A 19,910-nucleotide genomic window follows, 5' to 3' on the forward strand; every position below is an offset into this window, starting at 1 on the left:
GGTCCGTTCCGTGTCTCTCAGGTCGTCAATCCTGTCGCTGTGCGACTGCTTCTTCCGCGACATCTTCGTCGCGTCCACCCTGTCTTCCATGTCTCTTGTGTCAAGCCTTTTCTTCGCGCTCCCGTTCGTCTTCCCTCCCCCCCTCCCGTCCTTGTCGAGGGCGCACCTATTTACAAGGTACGGAAGATCATGGACATGCGTTCTCGGGGACGTGGTCACCAGTACTTAGTGGATTGGGAGGGTTACGGTCCTGAGGAGAGGAGTTGGGTTCCATCTCGGGACGTTCTGGACCGTTCGTTGATTGATGATTTCCTCCGTTGCCGCCAGGGTTCCTCCTCGAGTGCGCCAGGAGGCGCTCGGTGAGTGGGGGGGTACTGTCATGTTTTGTCATTTGATTATCATGTCTTGTCCCTGTGCTTCCCTTCCATTTTTCTCCCTCTGCTGGTCTTAGTAGGTTCTTTCCCTCTTTCTATCCCTCTCTCTTCCCCTCCCTCTCTTCCTCTCTCGCTCTCTCTCTATCGTTCCGTTCCTGCTCCCAGCTGTTCCTCATTCTCCTAACTACCTCATTTAATCTTTCACACCTGTCCCCTATTTTGCCCTCTGATTAGAGTTCCTATTTCTCCCTCTGTTTTCCGCTTCTGTCCTTGTCGGATCTTTGTTTGATGTTTGCTGTTCTGTGTCCTGGTTCCGCCCTGTCGTGGTTTTGCCTTCATCAGATGCTGCGTGTGAGCAGGTGTCATCTAAGATATATCCTGGAGTACCGTTTTGTTTAAGACTGGAATAAAGACTCTGTTTTTGTTAAGTCGCTTTTGGGTCCTCATTCACCAGCATAACAATGTTTAGCAGACACTAGTTTGCATCAAGCGAGTCTTGAGCATTTGGCCATAGATTGCAGTAAATATCAATTTTTCATGCACCTGGTGAAAAACCTTTTGGCATGGTGAATCCAAACCTGACATACAGTAAGTCTGGATTGAAATCAGTGCATGCCTCATCCATAGCCTGAAGGAGGGTGGTACGCTCATGGGGATAGCAATCTTACATCTCCCACCTGTATTGTAATTGTTTATTGTATTTGACAGTATTGTATTACACTTTATGTATTGTAGTGGTCCTGATCAGAAGAGCATGGCACTAGCAACACCAAAGTTGTGGGTTCGACTCCCACTGGGGTCATGTACCAAAATGTGTTCGCTGTTGTCACTTTGGATAAAAAAAAGTGTCTGCTATGTAAATGTAATATATTACAGTATTACAGTACTGTATTGGCCAATGCAATTTTAGTAAAGCAGACCCCCCCCCCCCCCCCCCCCATCAATGAGACCCCAACAACTTTATTTTTTGCATACATGCTTACTGTATAGGGAAGGGGTATGTATTTAACTGCGAGGTACTGGGCCTGCTGGTTTTCTATTCTACCTGATAATTAATTGCACATACCTGGTGTCCCAGGTCTAACTCAGTCCCTGATTAGAGGGGGACAATGGGCGTTCTGCGTCGCCTGCCTTCTAGCTGCTGGCGAACCTGTAGCTGGCAAACGCCCTTCACTCATCAACCCCGGACTTGTCTGGTCATCATTGCACACACCTGGTTCCAATCCCTACTATATCACTGTGTATACATTCCCTCTGTCATTTGTCTTTGTCGGTCATTGTAAATGCTGCTTGTTTTCCTGAGAGGAATCTCTCCTATTTCCTGAGTACTTTATTATTTTACACTTTGGGTTTCGTCCCGCTTTTATATATGGCGCTTTAATAAATTCAGTAGTTCTAAACATGTGACTGTCTCCTGCCTACTCTTCTTTACACTTGTGACACACACCTACTCATTCAAGGGTTTTTCTTTTTACTATTTTCTACATTGTAGAATAATAGTGAAGACAACAAAACCATGAAATAACACATATGGAATCATGTAGTAACCAAAAAAGTGTTAAACAAATCAAAATATATTTGAGATTCTCTAAAGTAGCCACCCTTTGCCTTGATGACAGCTTTGCACACTTGGCATTCTCTCAACCAGCTTCATGAGGTAGGCACCTGGAATGCATTTCATTCCACTTGTTAAAAGTTCATTTGTGGAATTTCTTTCCTTCTTAATGCATTTGAGCCAATCAGTTGTGTTGTGACAAGGTAGGGGTGGTTTACAGAAGATAGCCCTATTTGGTAAAAGACCAAGTCCATATTGTGGCAAGAACAGCTCAAATAAGCAAAGAGAAACGACAGTCCATCATTACTTTAAGACATGAAGGTCAGTCAATACGGACAATTTCAAGAACTTTGAAAGTTTCTTCAAGTGCAGTTGCAAAAACCATCAAGTGCTATGATGAAACTGGCTGTCATGAGGACTGCCACAGGAGAGGAAGACCCAGAGTTACTTCTGCTACAGAGGATAGGTTCATTAGAGTTACCAGCCCTAGAAATTGGATCAAATAAATCAAATAAATGCTTCACAGAGTTCAAGTAACAGACACATCTCAACATCAACTGTTCAGAGGAGGCTGTGTAAATCAGTAGTCGAATTGGTCGAATTGCTGCAAAGAAACCACTACTAAAGGACAACAATAAGAAGAGACTTGATTGGGCCAAGAAGCACGAGCAATGGACATTAGACCGGTGGAAACATGTCCTTTGGTCTGATTTTTGGTTCCAACCGCCGTGTCTTTGTGAGATGCAGAGTAGGTGAACAGCTGATCTCAGCATGTGTGGTTCCCACCGTGAAGCATGGAGGAGGAGGTGTGATGGTGTCGGGGTGCTTTGCTGGTAATACTGTCAGTGATTTATTTACAATTCAAGGCACACTTTTAAAAAAAAAAAAATTTTCACCTTTATTTAACCAGGTAGGCTAGTTGAGAACAAGTTCTCATTTGCAACTGCGACCTGGCCAAGATAACCTTAACCAGCATGGCTACCACAGCATTCTGCAGCGATATGCCATCCCATTTGGTTTAAGCTTAGTGGGACTATCGTTTGTTTTTCAACAGTACAATGACCCAAAACACATCTCCAGGCTGTGTAAGTGCTATTTGACCATGAAGGAGAGGGATGGAGTGCAAAAAAAAACTTGAATGAGAAGGTGTGTCCAAACTTTTGACTGGTACTGTATATATAATACTTTTTTATGTTTCTACTTTACATACATACATTTCATGATGTAGTTCTCAAAATCTGCCGTAGACAAAAGATTGCATGTAAAATCTATAGGTTTACCAAACGGTTAATTGATTAACAATTAAAAGCAGTCGGGTTAAGTAATAGTAAAATGTATTTTAACAAATGAGAAGACAATCATATCAAAAGGAATTTGAGCGTTGTATTGTGAAAAGCAATTCCTTTATATGAACATGTATTTCAATGTGAAACATGTATTTCTATATGAAAGACTAAATTTTGTGAAATAATGTACTATATAAATGTATCATTTGATGTTTAGAGTGAGGGACCAATACTAATCTAATTTCTCAACAACATTTGAACTGTACAAAATAAACACACTGGTTAAAATAATAATAATTCATAACCAATAGTAGGCTTCCCTACTTACTATTTGCGATGCATATATGTAATAGGAAATACAAATGGTATTTAATAAGCGCATCATTTTGTTGAACTATGCAACACATGGATTGATGAATTCGGGTATTTCAGTTTGATCACATTTTTTTTTTTGCCTTGGTGCAATTTTCACAAGTATGTGCTACATTTTCACTCAAAACAGATACTCAAAAAGGCAGTTGTTTCAAAACTCTAAGCACATTTTCAATTGACCAAGTACAACACACACGATCATATTGTCACCTATGAATGAGCCACATGGGGCGTATCGGGGGAGAGAAGTGACAAGACCTATAGAACAGCCCTATAACATGACGAACAACATAAAACGACAAGGTTCGAAACGTACAATAGTCTAAAAGAGGAAACGAGAGAGAAAGAGAGAGGCGAGCAATTGACAAGCATTCACATGACTTGTGTCGCCTAACGTGGATATTTCTGTGATAGCGCACCAGTCCAAATACACAGGTAGGCTTTCACAAACGATGACGTTTTATAAACTTTTTGATAGTCATTAACCAGAACGAGTTGATCTAGCTCCGCTACAGAAATTAAGGTAGGCAAAGTTTATGCTGCTTTGAAATAGGATTTACAAGAAATCGCATGTGTTAGGCTTACTTGACAGACAGTTACCAGTCGACAAGCATCAGTAATAGATTTATCTATATTATTCATTACTCCGAATATATTGTGTTATTGGATAACGAAAGACATAAACAGTTTAATAATACCAAAAAATATATATATATATATGCAGTATGATAAGCATTTGAAACGCAATATGCGTCACATTTTTATAATAGGTAGGCCTAGGCCCTAGAGTATGCTCTTTTTGAATAGTCTTCTTTATCATAAACTATTATGTTACTCTACCTGGACAAAAACTCCACAAGCACCGAACCTTCAATCATTTTCACAGAAGTGTAATTGATTTGGCTGTTTTAATTTGCTTTGGGCTGTTGGAATTGTTCCTCAGCATGAGTCAATGGAAACAAATTCAACAGCTCCAGATCAAATACCAGGAGCAGGTGGGCTACCTTTATGATGACAACTTCCCTATGGACATACGGCAGGTGCTCTCCAACTATATTGAGAGCCAGGACTGGTGAGTGTGTGTGTATGTGTGAGCGTGTGTGAGCGTGCGTGCATGCATTTGTTTGTGTGTGTGTGTGTGTGTGTGTGTGTGTGTGTGTGTGTGTGTGTGTGTGTGTGTGTGTGTGTGTGTGTGTGTGTGTGTGTGTGTGTGTGTGTGTGTGAGAGAGAGTGTGTCTTGGTCTGTGTGTGTCTGTCTGTATGCATGTCTGTGTGTATGTCTGTATGTGTGTTGGTGCTTGTGTTACTGTACAGTAATATATATAATAGATATGAAGTTGGGTTTCCAGCAAGCATGTTCAGGAACTAAAACACAGCATGTGGATACCATAATTGGTAACACATTACTTGAAGGGGCAATAAGGCATCCATAACACCTTTATGAGACCAGCCATGACACCTTAATGAGTGTTTTACTGCATTAACTCATCATGGTAATCCAGCTGTGACTGATATTCATGTCTTGGGTCGTTCCATGAAATGAGTCACTTTGATATTTTTTAGAAGAAATTGTGAATCAATATTGGATTTTAAAAGCCAGCTATATTAAATGAAGTACCCTTTAATATAGACCACATGGACAATTCAATGAATCCGATTTTTAATATGAAAAAAAGTATTATGCATTTTGACATGTCCGCCTCTGTACTCTCTGTGACTTCTCTGGAGATTTTAACCCAGTTAAACACTAAACGTTTTCACCATCATTGTAAAGTCCTTTTTATTTTGTTGCTTTGACGGGAGATTATTATTTATAACATGTGATTAGGGATTCATTTGAAGGTTAAAAAAAAGAAGAGTTTTAATATGGTGAAACTATTCCTTTTTAAATATTTTTTTCAAATCATAGTGTTAAGGGAGGTGAGCTGGTTCTACTCTCTGGGCATTTGCTCGTGTTTTGTGGTGGAAAACTGAGTGTGTAGAGAGCTTCCTTTTTTTTAAGCTTACAGTCAAATTACCAAAGCATCCTCTAGTGGCGTCATGGGTGGAATGTTATCAATATTTTTCATAATTTCATAATTAATAAACATTTATTATTTTTACTGCCAAAAAAAGGGTAATATTGGGATGCAAACTCAAAATGTAATACGTTTTAACTCTATGACATAGTAGTCTTGTTTTTTTAAAGCCAATTACCAAGTGTGTGAGGTGTATACTTTTGTTTCAAAGTTGATTTGCTTAATACTACCAAGAAAAAGTATGTGTGACCCTATTTACTGCAGCAATTAATTTCCACTCCCTGTTACACACAACAAGCTTCAATTCCCTCTTTCACAAGAGGATGTATTTATTTTACCTTTATTTAACTAGGCAAGTCAGTTAATTAAGAACAAATTCTTATTTTCAATGATGGCCTAGTGGGTTAACTGCATTGTTCAGGTGCAGAACAACAGATATGAACCTTTTCAGCTCAGGGATTCGATCTTGCAACCTTTCGGTTACTAGTCCAACGCTATAACCACTAGGCTACGCTGCCGCCCCGTTTGGTTGATTTAAGATGAAATTGTCAACCCTGTTATGGTCATCCCTGTTAGGGTCAACCCTATTAGTTTATTTGGCACTTACAGGCACTTAGTATAGTCTTTTTGGGGGGGATGGGATAAAATAACAAAAAACATGTAGATGTGCTAATTATTACAGAATGTACAAATTAGGTGAAATAAAATGCTTTTTCCCCCACCATGTTACACTACCCAAACGGGACTCATTTCGTGGAACCACCCTATTGCGCTTGTACAAAACAGCAAAAGAAAGCATTTGATGATATGACATGCTGAAAAAGGAGAATGAGTGATTTTCCCCCTTTTCCCTTGTGCATTGTAACATGATGTATACAGTATGTTCTACATGCTCTTATTAATAACTTTTTGATTGAGCACTGAAAACTGTTAAATTAGATACAAAGCTAAGACAAAGTGAATGTGTTTTTTCCAGGGATACTGCCGCAAACCATGAGTCCATGGCGACAGTTCTCCTCAGCAATCTCCTGTCTCAGCTGGACAGGCAGTGTTCTCAGGAACAGAACTTCCTACAAAGACACAACTTGAAGTTTATCTACCAGCAGTTACAGGTGCCACAATAACCTCCCTTACAATATCATGCACCTAACCTGGTGAAAACCAGACTAAACTCTGCGCTCAATCAGTTTGCCAGGCAACCATATACCCTGCAGATCCAACATTGATAACATTAAACAGTCTATCCTTGTCATTGATGCATTTAAGCATTGAGGGGATTAAGTACAACCAACCAACAACTTCCCGTAACTGGGGGGTGGCACTGTGTAGTATGTTATGATAGTATGTATGTGTGTGTGTATGTGTTCAGTGTGGAAAAGGAAGTGAAAGACGAGAGCTGTTCATTTGTGTGTTTTTGTCACCTTTAGGGATTGGCTTACGGTTTAGTGGCATTCCTCAAACTGAGCTTCCTTTCACTTGTGGCGTTGTATGTGTGTTGTATGTCATTTTTGTTCCAGACAATTTCACCTCTTATCCTATTCAGGGGAATCTAAATTCTATTATGCTCTCTGAGGTCTCAGGACATTGACTGGCAGTATATTTCTTAGAATCTCTGAGAATTGTACCTTAAAACACTGTAACAGGAACAGGAAATAGCTGTTTGAGGCTGATGGCTGAGGCCGGCGAGGCCATATTTCTCTATAACACAACTGATGTAGGAAAGACACATACCTCATCAGAACCTTGTGGTTTTTGTGTGTGTATTTGACTGTTTGTCTGTGTGTACAGATGGTGTGATGTTTCTCAGAGGAAGTAGTAGCTCAAACACAAGAGGACACAAGAGGTTTGGTTTGGTGTGGCGCTTGGAGATATGCATTTTGTTATTGTTTAGGTGTGCTGTCTATTATGCACAGATGACAGATGGAAAGTGTCTCTTTCCATGCAATCATTTGTGCTGAGTCTACCTTGAAGGTATACAAGCATTGTTTAGAGTCCACTCTTTTAGGGAATTCAATGGAAATGCATTTCATGAATTGAATAAACTCCTCCACTGGTTCATACATGAATTGCATTTTGTTGTGAGGGATCTGACCCTAACCTTGAAAAAATATATATGTCACTGAATAAAGAAAACGGTCAACCCACTATGCAAATACATTTGTACTTAGTACTGGAAATAAATATTGCAGTGTCTCATCTAAAGCTTGGAAATGCTGAGTGGTTGGCTCTAAGGGGATTTCTCAGTCTGAGGGAGGATCTGAATACAGTGGGCCGAAGGACGCTGCTGAATGCTGCTGAACTGACACTGTTTGTTTGTGATGTAGTCGTCATTGTGATGGTGGTAAAGGGTATCGCGTAGGTTTTCAAGATTGAATCCCCCTTCTGCCTTTCGCTGCACACTCAGATCAGTAGTTACAGACAATGACTGAAAGAGAAATCAGGTTTCACATGTTCACATCAGAACTTTCCCTTGTGTCACAGAGGCCTAGACAGAATCTGTGGAATTTTGTCAAAAACAGACAAAGATGTCAAGATGCACATGATGTTTGAGACATGTTTTGCACAGAACTGAGTTCAGATCCCAGAGACAGACAAAACACAAACTAAAGGGACAAATTATGGGCATGTCCATCCATGGTTGTATTCCTTAGGGATCAACGTAGCAAACTAGTACTTCTTATTGGGGTTCAGGTAGTACCACCCCGTTTCATTCTGTTTTCTTCATTTCCGTTGCCAGTAAACATGTCCCATGTCTGTAGGCCTTTTTACACAAAATTTCTCCTTGTTTAGACTGTCATAGTACATTACTTTTGGTTTTGATTTCATACTGAGTCTGTACCTGGTTCAGTCACATTCTTTCCTATGGAATGATTTATGTTGTTTCTTCACACACCTGATGGCATACTTTCTCTGTGAGGTGTGTCGGTGGAGAGGTTGGAGAGAATGTACAGTGTCTGAAAAACACCTCTCAATACCTCCTTATTAACCAATTTACACTATAGATTATAAGGAGAAGGTCGAGCAAACCTGAGCCTCCCTGTTTTACCCACACTCTTTTGTATTTCCGAGAAAGAATCTCAGTTGAGAGAGGAAGCTTTCAAAGAGCTCTTAGAAACTCACACAATTTGCACAATTCAGGAGACACTCATACAGACAAGTCAGTTAAAATGTTGTTGTTTTTTAAATATATTTTGTAAGTATTTCCTGCTTTTATTGACAGGGATACCCATGAAATGAAGAGGGAGATAGATTGTGGGCATAATGTTAATAAGTGCGCTGGGGACCAGGATTCGATCCCATGCAGGCAGGGGACTGCGTATGTCAAATGGTGTAGACAGCAGCATAATATTGCAGCAATTTCGGGGGGGTGGGGGGTGGGGGGGTGGTAGGCTGGACCAGGACTCGAACTCAGATCCTGCAACTGTCAAACTAACACATTAACAATTTCACAGAGAGATTCGAATCGCTTGACAAGGTCTCTAGGTGTTTGACATCTCCATGCCTTCTTGTACATGTATACATGTGTCTGTGGATTCATATGTCTATGTTCTTTTTCAGACTAAATGCAAAGCCAACCCTCTGCTGATGGCCGGGGTCATTTCCAGTTGCCTCAGAGAGGAGCGTCGTATCATCTCCACAGCCAGCATTCAGGAACAGGTGAGTCTCTTTGACTCTGTTACGTCATCAGGAAAGTCCCTTGTGTTTCCCGCTTATCCTTTTATATCTTCTTCCTCGAAACACCTGGAAAGACAGGCAGTAACAGGAAGAGTAAAGACTAATTGCAATAGGAAGGCATTTCTGTGTGTGTGTGTGTGTGTGTGTGTGTGTGTGTGTGCGTGCGTGCGTGCGTGCGTGCGTGGTTGGTTGGTTGGTTGGTTGGGTGTGTGTGCATATGTGTGTGTGGTTTACTTCACCTCATCATCATCTTGATAGGGCCCATTGGAGAAGTCAATGCAGAATTCGGTGGCCTTCGAGAGACAGAAGAACATGGACAACAGGGTGGCGGTGATCAGGAGTAGTGTGCAGATGATGGACCAGGCAGTGAAATACCTAGAAGACATGCAAGACGACTTTGACTTCCGCTATAAAACTCTCCAGTCTCGAGGTCAGCCATACACCCAATCTGAAATGCCCTTATGGACTCCCCTAAGATCTGAGATGATTTTACAGCTATCGTATAATATTGGATAGGGTTAGTAAAATGGCATTAGCTGCACATTGCCCTCTGATGGCCTGATGTGGTGAAATTATTGACTAACTATGGGCAACACTTGACTTAAACCACAGAGTTTTTAAAACCAGAAGCCCAACATTGCAATACTTCTAGGAACGCTTGCGAAGCAGACTCGGCAGACCAGGCCGGGGTATTTATTTACCTTTATTTAACTAGGCAAGACAGTTAAGAACAAATTCTTATTTTACAATGACGGCCTACTCCAGGCAAACCCTCCCCTAATCCGGAAAACCCTGGGCCAATTGTGCGCTGCCCTATGGGACTCCCGATCACGGCCGGTTGTGATACAGCCCGGGATCGAACCAGGGTCTGTAGTGACGGCTCTAGCACTGAGATGCAGTGCCTTAGACCGCTGCCCCACTCGGGTATGGGGTTTAGCAAGTCAATAGAAGTGAAAAAAAGTGTCAAATCTAAATGCAAAACCTAGATTTGAGCCAATGTCTTAATTAGTTGAAACCTTGTTAAAGTGACAAACTGACACGTTTTCATTTTCATCAAAAACAACTTCATATCAAAGGAATTCCTTTGATTAGACGGCCTGCACATCCGCAATTCGGCTCGAGACAACCGTTAGACCCAATGACGTTCCTGCGCATTAGCTTAGCGAGCCAACATTGCCATCACCTACAAGCGTGATCAAGGGTTTTTATTGGAGAGGCAGTTTCTGGATATCTTAGTTTGTAGTATCTTTGCTTAAACCCTGCAGGTATAATGCAATATAATGTGGTTATAATGCATTGTAAGATTTGTCATAAGCATGTATGACCCCCTTTTAATGTCTATTCTTATCATCTCATTATGATCCTGACTGAATGACAACCATAGGTTTTAAAGGGGCAATAAAAAAACATGCTTCATTTCACCAAATTCTAACGTTCTGTCATGATGAGCACATTTTCAGGTCCAATGCAGCCATTTTTATCTTAATATCAAATAATTTCTGGGTAGTAGTGATTGTGTTCAATTAAAATGGTCAAAAACAAGCAAAAATTGCTTCTTAGCAAGAGCAATTTCTCAAGAAGGAATTTTGCTAGGACCTTCTGGGAGTGGTCTGAGTGGGGAGGGGAAAACGGAAAACTAGCTTTTATTGGCAGAGAGGTTTGGAATGTTCTTTCTTGTTGGTATATTAACCAATTTACCGACTGGTGATGTCACCAGGCAGGCCAAAACTCCATCCCACCAAAACGGGCTGAAATTTCAGGCGGTCTTTTCAAACAGCTCAAACAATCATAATTCTTTCACAGTATTATTCCAACCTCATAGTGTGGAAATACATTTAAAACACAGAAACATCTAGTTTTTGATTGCACTGGACTTTTAATTAAAAACATGTTTTCCTATTTCAAGAGGTTAAATACAAAAATTACAATAGTAAGTGGTAACAGAGATGACCGTAACAGGGTTGACGATTTAATCTTAATTCAGCCATAAATCCCTATGTGATAGGGGGATGTAAGCTTGATGTGTGCAACAGGGAGAGGCAATTGATAGAAGCTTCACAATAATAGTTTTTATTGTTAAAATATTTCTAGCCTGTCTATCTATGAGGGTTGACGTGTTATGCTCGACCCACTCAGTTTTCCACCACAAAACACAAGAAAATGGCCAAAAAGATTCGAACCAGCTCACCTGCTTTTACGCTATGATTTGAATATCAGATATCCATCCAATCTTTCTTTTGAGAAAAACATTTTAAAAGGAATAGTTTCACCATATTAAAACTAGAGTTTAGTTCACATAACAGGGTTGACCTTAAAATCATGTACAGGTTTGTTTTTAAATGAATCGCTAATCCCATTAAATAAATACAAATTGCCAGAAATGACTTTGTCGAAGCAACAAAATAACTAAGACTTTACAATAATGGTGAAAACTTTTGGGATTAAAGGGGTTAAAATCTTCTGAGAAGTCACAGAAAGTGGATTTATTTATCAAGTCTATATTCAAATAAAAAATTGGATTTATTGAATTGTCCATATGGTCTATTAACCTCTCTAGGGTATGTGGGACGGTAGCGTCCCACCTCGTCAACAGCCAGTGAAACTGCAGGGCGCCAAACAGAAATCCCATAATTTAAATTCCTCAAGCATACAAGTATTTTACACCATTTTAAAACTACACTTGTTGTAAATCCAGCCAACGTGTCCGATTTCAAAAAGGTTTTACGACGAAAGCACACCAAACGATTATGTTAGGTATGAGCCAAGTCACAGAAAAAGACAGCCATTTTTCCAGCTAAAGAGAGCAGTAACAAAAAGCAGAAATAGAGATAAAATTAATCACTAACCTTTGATCATCTTCATCAGATGACACTCATAGGACTTCATGTTACACAATACATGTATTTTTTGTTCGGTAAAGTTCATATTTATATCCAAAAATCTGAGTTTAGGCAAGACGCTACTGTATCACTTGGCAAAAAGCCTAAGAAAATGCAGAGCGCCAAATTAAAATGAATTACTATGAAAATTACTATCAAATCAAACTTTCATTAAATCACACATGAATGATACCAAATTAAATCTACACTGGTTGTGAATCCAGCCAACATGTCAGAATTCAAATAGGCTTTTCAGCGAAAGCATACGATGCTATTATCTGAGCATAGCAAACAAAAGAGAGAAAACATTTCAACCCAGCAGGCACGACACAAAACGCAGGAATAAAAATATAATTCATGCCTTACCTTTGACGAGCTTCTGTTGTTGGCACTCCAATATGTCCCATAAACATCACAAATGGTCCTTTTGTTCGATTAATTCCATCTATATATATCCAAAATGTCCATTTATTTGGCGCGTTTGATCCAGAAAAACACCGGTTCCAACTTGCTCAAACGTGACGACAAAATATCTCAAAGGTTACCTGTAAACTTTGCCAAAAAATGTCAAACTACTTTTGTAATACAACTTTAGGTATTTTTTAATGTTAATAATCGATAAAATTGAAGACGGGATGATATGTGTTCAATACAGGATTAAAACGATATTTGATTGAAGCGCATGTCCAGGACACCTGGAGTGCCTCGACTTCAAGATGGCCGTATTTCTTCATTACACAAAGGAATAACCTCAAATGATTTCTCAGGACTGTTGACATCTAGTGGAAGCCGTAGGAACTGCAAGCAATTCGCTTAGAAATCTGGTTTCCCAATGAAAACTCATTGAAAAGACAGTGACCTAAAAAAAAAGAAATCTGAATGGTTTGTCCTCAGGGTTTCGCCTGCTAAATAAGTTCTGTTATACTCATAGACATGATTCAGTTTTAGAAACTTCAGAGTGTTTTCTATCCAAATCTACTAATAATATGCATATCTTGTCTCCTGGGGATATCTCCTGGGGATGACTAACTGGCAGTTAAATTTGGGTATGCTTTTCATCCAAAACGTGAAAATGCTGCCCCCTACCCTAGAGAAGTTAAAGGGCACCACATTTAATATAACACTCTTTTAAAATCCAATAGTGGTGCACAATTTCTACTTACAATTTCAAAGTGATGCAAAAGGGACTCATTTTGTGGAATGACCCATGTACCAATCCCAGATTGCGCCATTAAAGTGGTGCAAAGAAGTGCAACACTTTTATTCAATGTAACTTACATCAATCGTACATGGGTTCCCACTATGTTTTATCCTCTGTCATGCTGGATGTATTTTTGTCCCTTAGATCCAGTGGACAGGAACACAGCGGTGATGAAACAGGAAGTGACCCGACTGCAGGAGATGCTCAACAACCTGGACTTTAAGAGGAAGGTGTGGGAACACTACATACATTAGATAAACCATCAATCAGCTATGGTTGTTACTATAGGCCTAAGCTTTGTGTTTAGCGTGTAAACAGTTGAACATCAGCGATGCCTTATCTTTGAGTAATATGCATTTATTTGAATTGGGGCCACCGTTTCTGTCATGCAGTTGCTGTCTTACACAATTTTAGTCTATACAATTCTATATGAATATTTACCATATAGATACAATGGTTAAAAAGAAAACATTTTGGGGGGCTGCAAAGTGTGGAGAACACTGTTGCATCCAGCACGATATTGCTAGTTAGATTTTCGTCTGACACTGCAAGACAGCTGAGTGAGTTTAGATATTGAAGTCGTGAGGATATTTATTGAATTCGCTTCGGGGACTAATCAACAAAACACACGTTTATGTATAATATTATAATATATGGCATTTAACAGACACTTTTATTCAATGAAACTTACATGAATAGTACATGGGTTCCCAACCTAAGCGCCAACGTTTTGTGGGGGGGCGTGGGAACTTCCTTGATTTGAGGGGTAAAAAAAAACAATAAAAATGTTGTTGTTTTTTGTTTGTTTTTTACAATTCGTGATTGTTTATACCAATCAAAAACGATGCATACATCTGTGAAGCTTCAGGCTAGAAACAAGCAGTACATGCCAGAGGAAGATGCAACTCTGATGCAATGTGGAATTTCTTTGGTTTTTCTCTATGACATTCAGAAAATGAGCTACGACCTAAAGTCGAGGAGTCAAAGAAATTGGACTTTGCTTGGAAAGAAATCTCATATGATGTGTGACTCTGTCGCTATTATTTGATCCAATCACTTTCTGCAACAGATAATATATACAGTATAACTACATTGACGGTTCATATAAATGATCCTAATAAAACATATTTGGTAGCGGAATAGCATTTGGAGAAATCGGGTCTAGACTATTTTCCCTATCCATTATTGATGGGATTATCATTAAATATCCTTCCTAAAAGATGTCATGAGTCTTGTTAAACCACATATAATTGCAGGAAATTAACTTTAAAAAATAACATTTTCCAAAGTCAATCATGTTGGGGGAATTGAACCCACAACGCTGGTGTTGCTAGGATCATGCTCTTACCAACTGAGCCACAAAGGACCAGCAGTGAGTTTTGTTATTGTTCCCCCATAGGAGAACCTATCTAAAATGAGTGACGTGATAAAAGAGATTGATGCTCTGATAGTGTCCCAGCTGAACCCAGAGCTGATGGAGTGGAAACGCAGGCAGCAGATCAACTGTATAGGTGGCCCACTGCTCACTGGACTGGACCAGCTCCAGAACTGGTAATGCAACCAAGCATGCTTACACACATACACACACACACACACACACACACACACATTACTCAAACGTATAACTATATCCCAAAATAACATGGGATTTTAGGTCAACCTCAATTCATGCACACCCCCTGTCACCCTCTCTCTCTCCCAGGTTTACTCTGACAGCACAAAGTCTGTTCCAGATGAAGCGTCAGCTGGACAAACTGGGGGAGCTTATATTAAAGGTGACGTATGAGAGCGACCCCATCCCACTGCAGAGACCGCAGATGGAGGAGCAGGTCAAATACCTCATCTACCACCTCATCAAAAGGTACTGACCTCAACAAAGCCGAACACCTACTCTAACCAAGTGCATGAAGTATCCATATCACAAAGTTATTTTCCAAACAACTGGAAGCATAGGGAAGCTAGATAACAGGGAAATGAACTTGTGAGTGTTATGTTGCCGCCATCCAAATCGAGGTGGCATACACAACTGCTATTATGCTATTGTAGTTCTCTTGTAGGCCATTGTTGTGTCATCCCTTTGTACAATGTCCACAGCTCCTTTGTGGTGGAGAAGCAGCCATGTATGCCAACCCACCCCCAGAAACCTCTCATCATCAAGACCGGGGTGCAGTTCACCACCAAAGTCAGGTACTGTATGTGTATTAAGATGTAACACAACTCAATACATGGTGCTTATCAATCCGTTGTGTGTGTGTGTGTGTACATCTTAAATATACACTCACCAGAGAGTTTTTTAGGTACACCCATCTAGTACCGGGTCTAGTACTTTTGCCTCCAGAACAGCCTGCATTCTTCTGGGAATTTTAAAATGTGCGGAAACGTTCCACAAGGATGTTGGTCCATGCTGACGTGATGGCATCACGCAGTTGCTGCAGATTGGACGGCCGTACATTCATATTGCGAACAGCCCGGTTCCAACTCATTCCAAATATGTTATATTGGGTAGAGGTCTGGGGACTGACCATGCCACTCATGTAAACTGAACTCGCTGTCATGTTCCAGGCAATGTTTTTCCACTCCTCAATTGTCCAGTGTTGGTGATCGCGTACCCACTGGAGCCGCTTCTTTTTGTTTTTAACTGATAGGAGTGAACCTGGTGTGGTCATCTGCTGCAACAGCCTATCCGTGACAAGGACCAATGAGTTGTGCGTTCCAAGATGCCATCTGCACACCACTGTTGTACTGCACCGTTATCTGTCTCTTTGTGGCCAGCCTGTTAGCTTGCACAATTCTTGCGATTCTACTTCAATCTCTCTCACCAACAAGCTGTTTTTGCCTACAGAACTGCGGCTGACTAGAGGTTTTTTGTTTGTCACAACATTATCGGTAAACTGTTGTGTGTGAAAAGCCCAGGATGGCGGCCGTTTCAAATCAAATCAAATTTTATTGGTCACATGCACGTGATTAGCAGATGTTATTGCGGGTGTAGCAAAATGCTTGTGCTTCTAGCTCCGACAGTGCAGTAATATCTAACAAGTAATATCTAACAAATTACTCAACATATACCGAATACACACAAATCTAAGTAGGAATTAATTAAGACTATATACATATGGACGAGCGATGTCAGAGCGGAACGGAATAAGATACAGTAGAATAGTATAGAAAACAGTATATACATATGAGATGAGTAATGCAAGATATGTAAACATTATTAAGTGAATGAGATACCATAGAATAGTATAGAATACAGTATATACATATGAGATGAGTAATGCAAGATATGTAAACATTATTAAGTAACTAAGATACCATAGAATAGTATAGAATACAGTATATACATATGAGATGAGTAATGCCAGATATGTAAACATTATTAAAGTGACTAGTGTTCCATTCCTTAAAGTGGCCAGTGATTCCTAGTCTATGCCTATAGCCAGCAGCCTCTAATGTGCTAGTGATGGGTGTTTAACAGTCTGATGGCCTTGAGATAGAAGCTCTTTTTCAGTCTCTCGGTCCCAGATTTGATGCACCTGTACTGACCTCGCCTTCTGGATGATAGTGGGGTGAACAGGCAGTGGCTCGGGTGGTTGATGTCCTTGATGATCTTTTTGGCTTTCCTGTGACATCGGGTGCTGTAGGTTTCCTGGAGGGAGGGTAGTTTGCCCCCGGTAATGCGTTGGGCAGACCGCACCACCCTCTGGAGAGCCTTGCGGTTGCGGGTGGTACAGTTGCCGTACCAGGCGGTGATACAGCCCGACAGGATGATTTCAATTTTGCATCTGTAAAAATTTGTGAGGGTTTTAGGTGACAAGCCACATTTCTTTAGCCTCCTGAGGTTGAAGAGACTCTGTTGAACCTTCTTCACCTCACTGTCTGTGTGGGTGGTTGATAAGAGAATTTTGTTCTCCAGGTACATAACCCAATTTAATCATATTACTCAGTCGGCAAACCAGAATTTGTAAGATCCTGGTCGAATGAAACAGACGGAGGCCCAGCTAAAATAGATAGTCAAAAAGGTTTATTCACGGGAACGTTCTAAAGTCAAGAATACAAAACAATTCATTTTATACTGACTTCTCACGCCCACACATTCACACAACCATACGCACACACACACACAAACAGACGCACACACATACACATACACACATACACACAAACAGACGCACACACATGTCCTGCTACCCAGCTGACAGAGATTAGTGACCTTGTCCTTGACACGTACTCCCTGTTCTCTCCCAAATCTCTAGTCAGGTCGGCACCAAGCTCAGACAGTCTGTGTTTATAATACCATAAAGACATATTGTCTTTACCCTATTTCTGACTAGGACTACACATTTATTGATTATGATTTTATACATTCTAATCACTTCCATACAATTATATGTTTCAGGGCGGAATATTCTAATCATTCAATTAACAGAAAATTCTCACCTAACAGTGGTCCATTTCAGTTTGTCAGTGATGTGTACGCCGAAGAACTTGAAGCTTTCCACCTTTTCCACTGATGTCCCGTCGATGTCGATAGGGGGGTGCACCATTTGCTGTTTCCTGAAGTCCACGATCACCTTTGTTTTGTTTACCTTCTGTGAGAGGTTGTTTCCCAGGCACCACACTCCCAGAGCCCTCACCTCCTCCCTGTAGGCTGTCTCGTCATCGTTGGTAATCAAGCCTACTACTGTTGTGTCGTCTGCAAACTTGATGATTGAGTTGATGATTGACCACGCAGTCATGGGTGAACAGGGAGTACAGGAGGGGGCTGTGCACAAACCCTTGTGGTGCCCCAGTGTTGAGTTTCCTACCTTCACCACCTGGTGGCGGCCCGTCAGGAAGTCCAGGACACAGTTGCACAGGGCGGGGTTCAGACCCAGGGCCTCCATTTTAATGATAAGCTTGGAGGGTACTATGGTGTTGAATGCTGAGTAATAGTCAATAAACAGCATTCTTACATAGGTATTGTAAAGAACACGATGGGAGACAGAGAGCTGGTTTCAAGTGCAGGGAGCAGCTGGTGTTTATTGTAAAGGACCACAGGAGGAGGCAGGTAGCTGGGTTTCAGTCAGAAGGTCATATACAGGGGGTCCAAAAAGGCAACAGTACAGGCAGGGAAAAGGCTAGTAACGTCATCCGGGAGATCAGGCAATATGTAGGTAACAGGAAATCCGATAGGCTAAAGTACAGGCAGGGAACAAGCAAAAGGCATCGTTAGTGAGGCAGGCAAAAACTATCATACACGGGAGGAGTAAATTACGGGAAAACCAGAAGTCCGAATAGAAATGTGTCACAAAACAAGCAATACCTCACAATGATGGGGTGCAAAGAGCTGAACTAAATAGTGTGTGATAAAGACATACAGGTGTGTAATCAGAATTCAGGTGATTGGGATCTGGAGAGCGAGCTGCTAATATCCAATAGTTCTTCCGGCTATATGTAATGACACAAAACATTTCCTGAGCTAATAATGTAAAAAAAATAATACATAATAAAACAAAATACTGCAAAGTTTTCTAAGAGCTAGTATCGATGCTGACATCTCCGTCGGCGCCATATTCTATTTGTTGGTAATCCAACAATTTGTTGGCTTCTGTCACCGATGATCATCACACGCTCAAAGTCCCTTAGGTCACTTGATTTCCCCATTCTAACGTTAAATGGAACAGTAACTGAATGCCTCAATGCCTGTCAGCCTACTTTATATAGCAAGCCACGGACAAGTGACTCACTGTCTGTACCTAATAAACTGTCAGGGGAGTGTATGTTTTCGCTAAATATTTATGTTTTGTCACTTTTCTGTCTAGATTGCTGGTCAAACTTCCAGAGGTGGATTACCAACTGAAAGTGAAGACAATATTTGACAAGTGAGTATTAGTGTAATGTAACACAGCAATATGTGGCACATTTGCTTCAAAGTGATCACTCTTTGCAAGCTCTGTTAAACAAACTGACAACACTGTGTGAACATGAATATATTTCAGAAACGTAATGTTTCATAGACATGAATATATTCTTCATTGACGTTTATAAGCAAGCTAGCACTACATTACTGAGTAATTTATGTACTGTATTATCTTCCCTGTGTGTAGGGACCTCCCCCCTGGCAGAGTGTGAGTATATCCATGCAACCTCAATGTGGGATTTCCTGTTCTTGTTATTTAGGCCAATTTATTTAGGCCAATATTGAACCTTCTCATGTGGCATGTGTGTACATGAGGGTTCTTCAATAGTTCTTTGGGAAGGGTGATGGTTCTATGTGGAACCATACTGACCCAAATAACCTTTTTAGCCCTTCAATAGTTATTTGTAGTTCAAAAAAGGGTTCTTTCCTCTTTTAGTGTTAATTAAAATGTAGGGTCGGTGGCTCAATATAATATTTTGGGGCGTGGTTTTTGCACAGCTCTTTTTGTGCAACAGTGAGTGAGAGTGTCATTCTAGTTTATCTAATATGTTATGTTACGCTGTAACATGTTATACATTGGTGTAAAAAAGTATTTCTGATAGTTCTTATACTGATAACACTATAATGTTATCAGATCTTCAACAAAAACCT

The 19,910-nt window shown here is 40.5% G+C and overlaps 1 protein-coding gene across 2 annotated transcripts in view; it reads left to right on the top strand.

Annotated features, from left to right (window-relative positions):
• Positions 1 to 3,895: 3,895 nt before the first annotated feature.
• stat4 (signal transducer and activator of transcription 4) overlaps positions 3,896 to 19,910 on the top strand; it is a 30,052-nt gene continuing 14,037 nt past the window's right edge. For both annotated transcript variants that reach the window (XM_055870771.1, XM_055870772.1), the window contains exons 1-11: positions 3,896 to 4,022; positions 4,531 to 4,659; positions 6,582 to 6,717; positions 9,164 to 9,262; positions 9,539 to 9,710; positions 13,505 to 13,590; positions 14,760 to 14,911; positions 15,063 to 15,221; positions 15,455 to 15,547; positions 19,162 to 19,221; positions 19,447 to 19,467. In XM_055870771.1, coding sequence (XP_055726746.1) covers positions 4,532 to 4,659; positions 6,582 to 6,717; positions 9,164 to 9,262; positions 9,539 to 9,710; positions 13,505 to 13,590; positions 14,760 to 14,911; positions 15,063 to 15,221; positions 15,455 to 15,547; positions 19,162 to 19,221; positions 19,447 to 19,467 — 1,106 coding nt within the window. In that variant the 5' untranslated portion in view covers positions 3,896 to 4,022; position 4,531. The remainder of the gene's footprint in view (positions 4,023 to 4,530; positions 4,660 to 6,581; positions 6,718 to 9,163; positions 9,263 to 9,538; positions 9,711 to 13,504; positions 13,591 to 14,759; positions 14,912 to 15,062; positions 15,222 to 15,454; positions 15,548 to 19,161; positions 19,222 to 19,446; positions 19,468 to 19,910) is intronic.

The sequence above is a fragment of the Salvelinus fontinalis genome, chromosome 19, assembly GCF_029448725.1.
Source record: "Salvelinus fontinalis isolate EN_2023a chromosome 19, ASM2944872v1, whole genome shotgun sequence".
In the NCBI taxonomy this organism is placed as follows: domain Eukaryota; kingdom Metazoa; phylum Chordata; class Actinopteri; order Salmoniformes; family Salmonidae; genus Salvelinus; species Salvelinus fontinalis.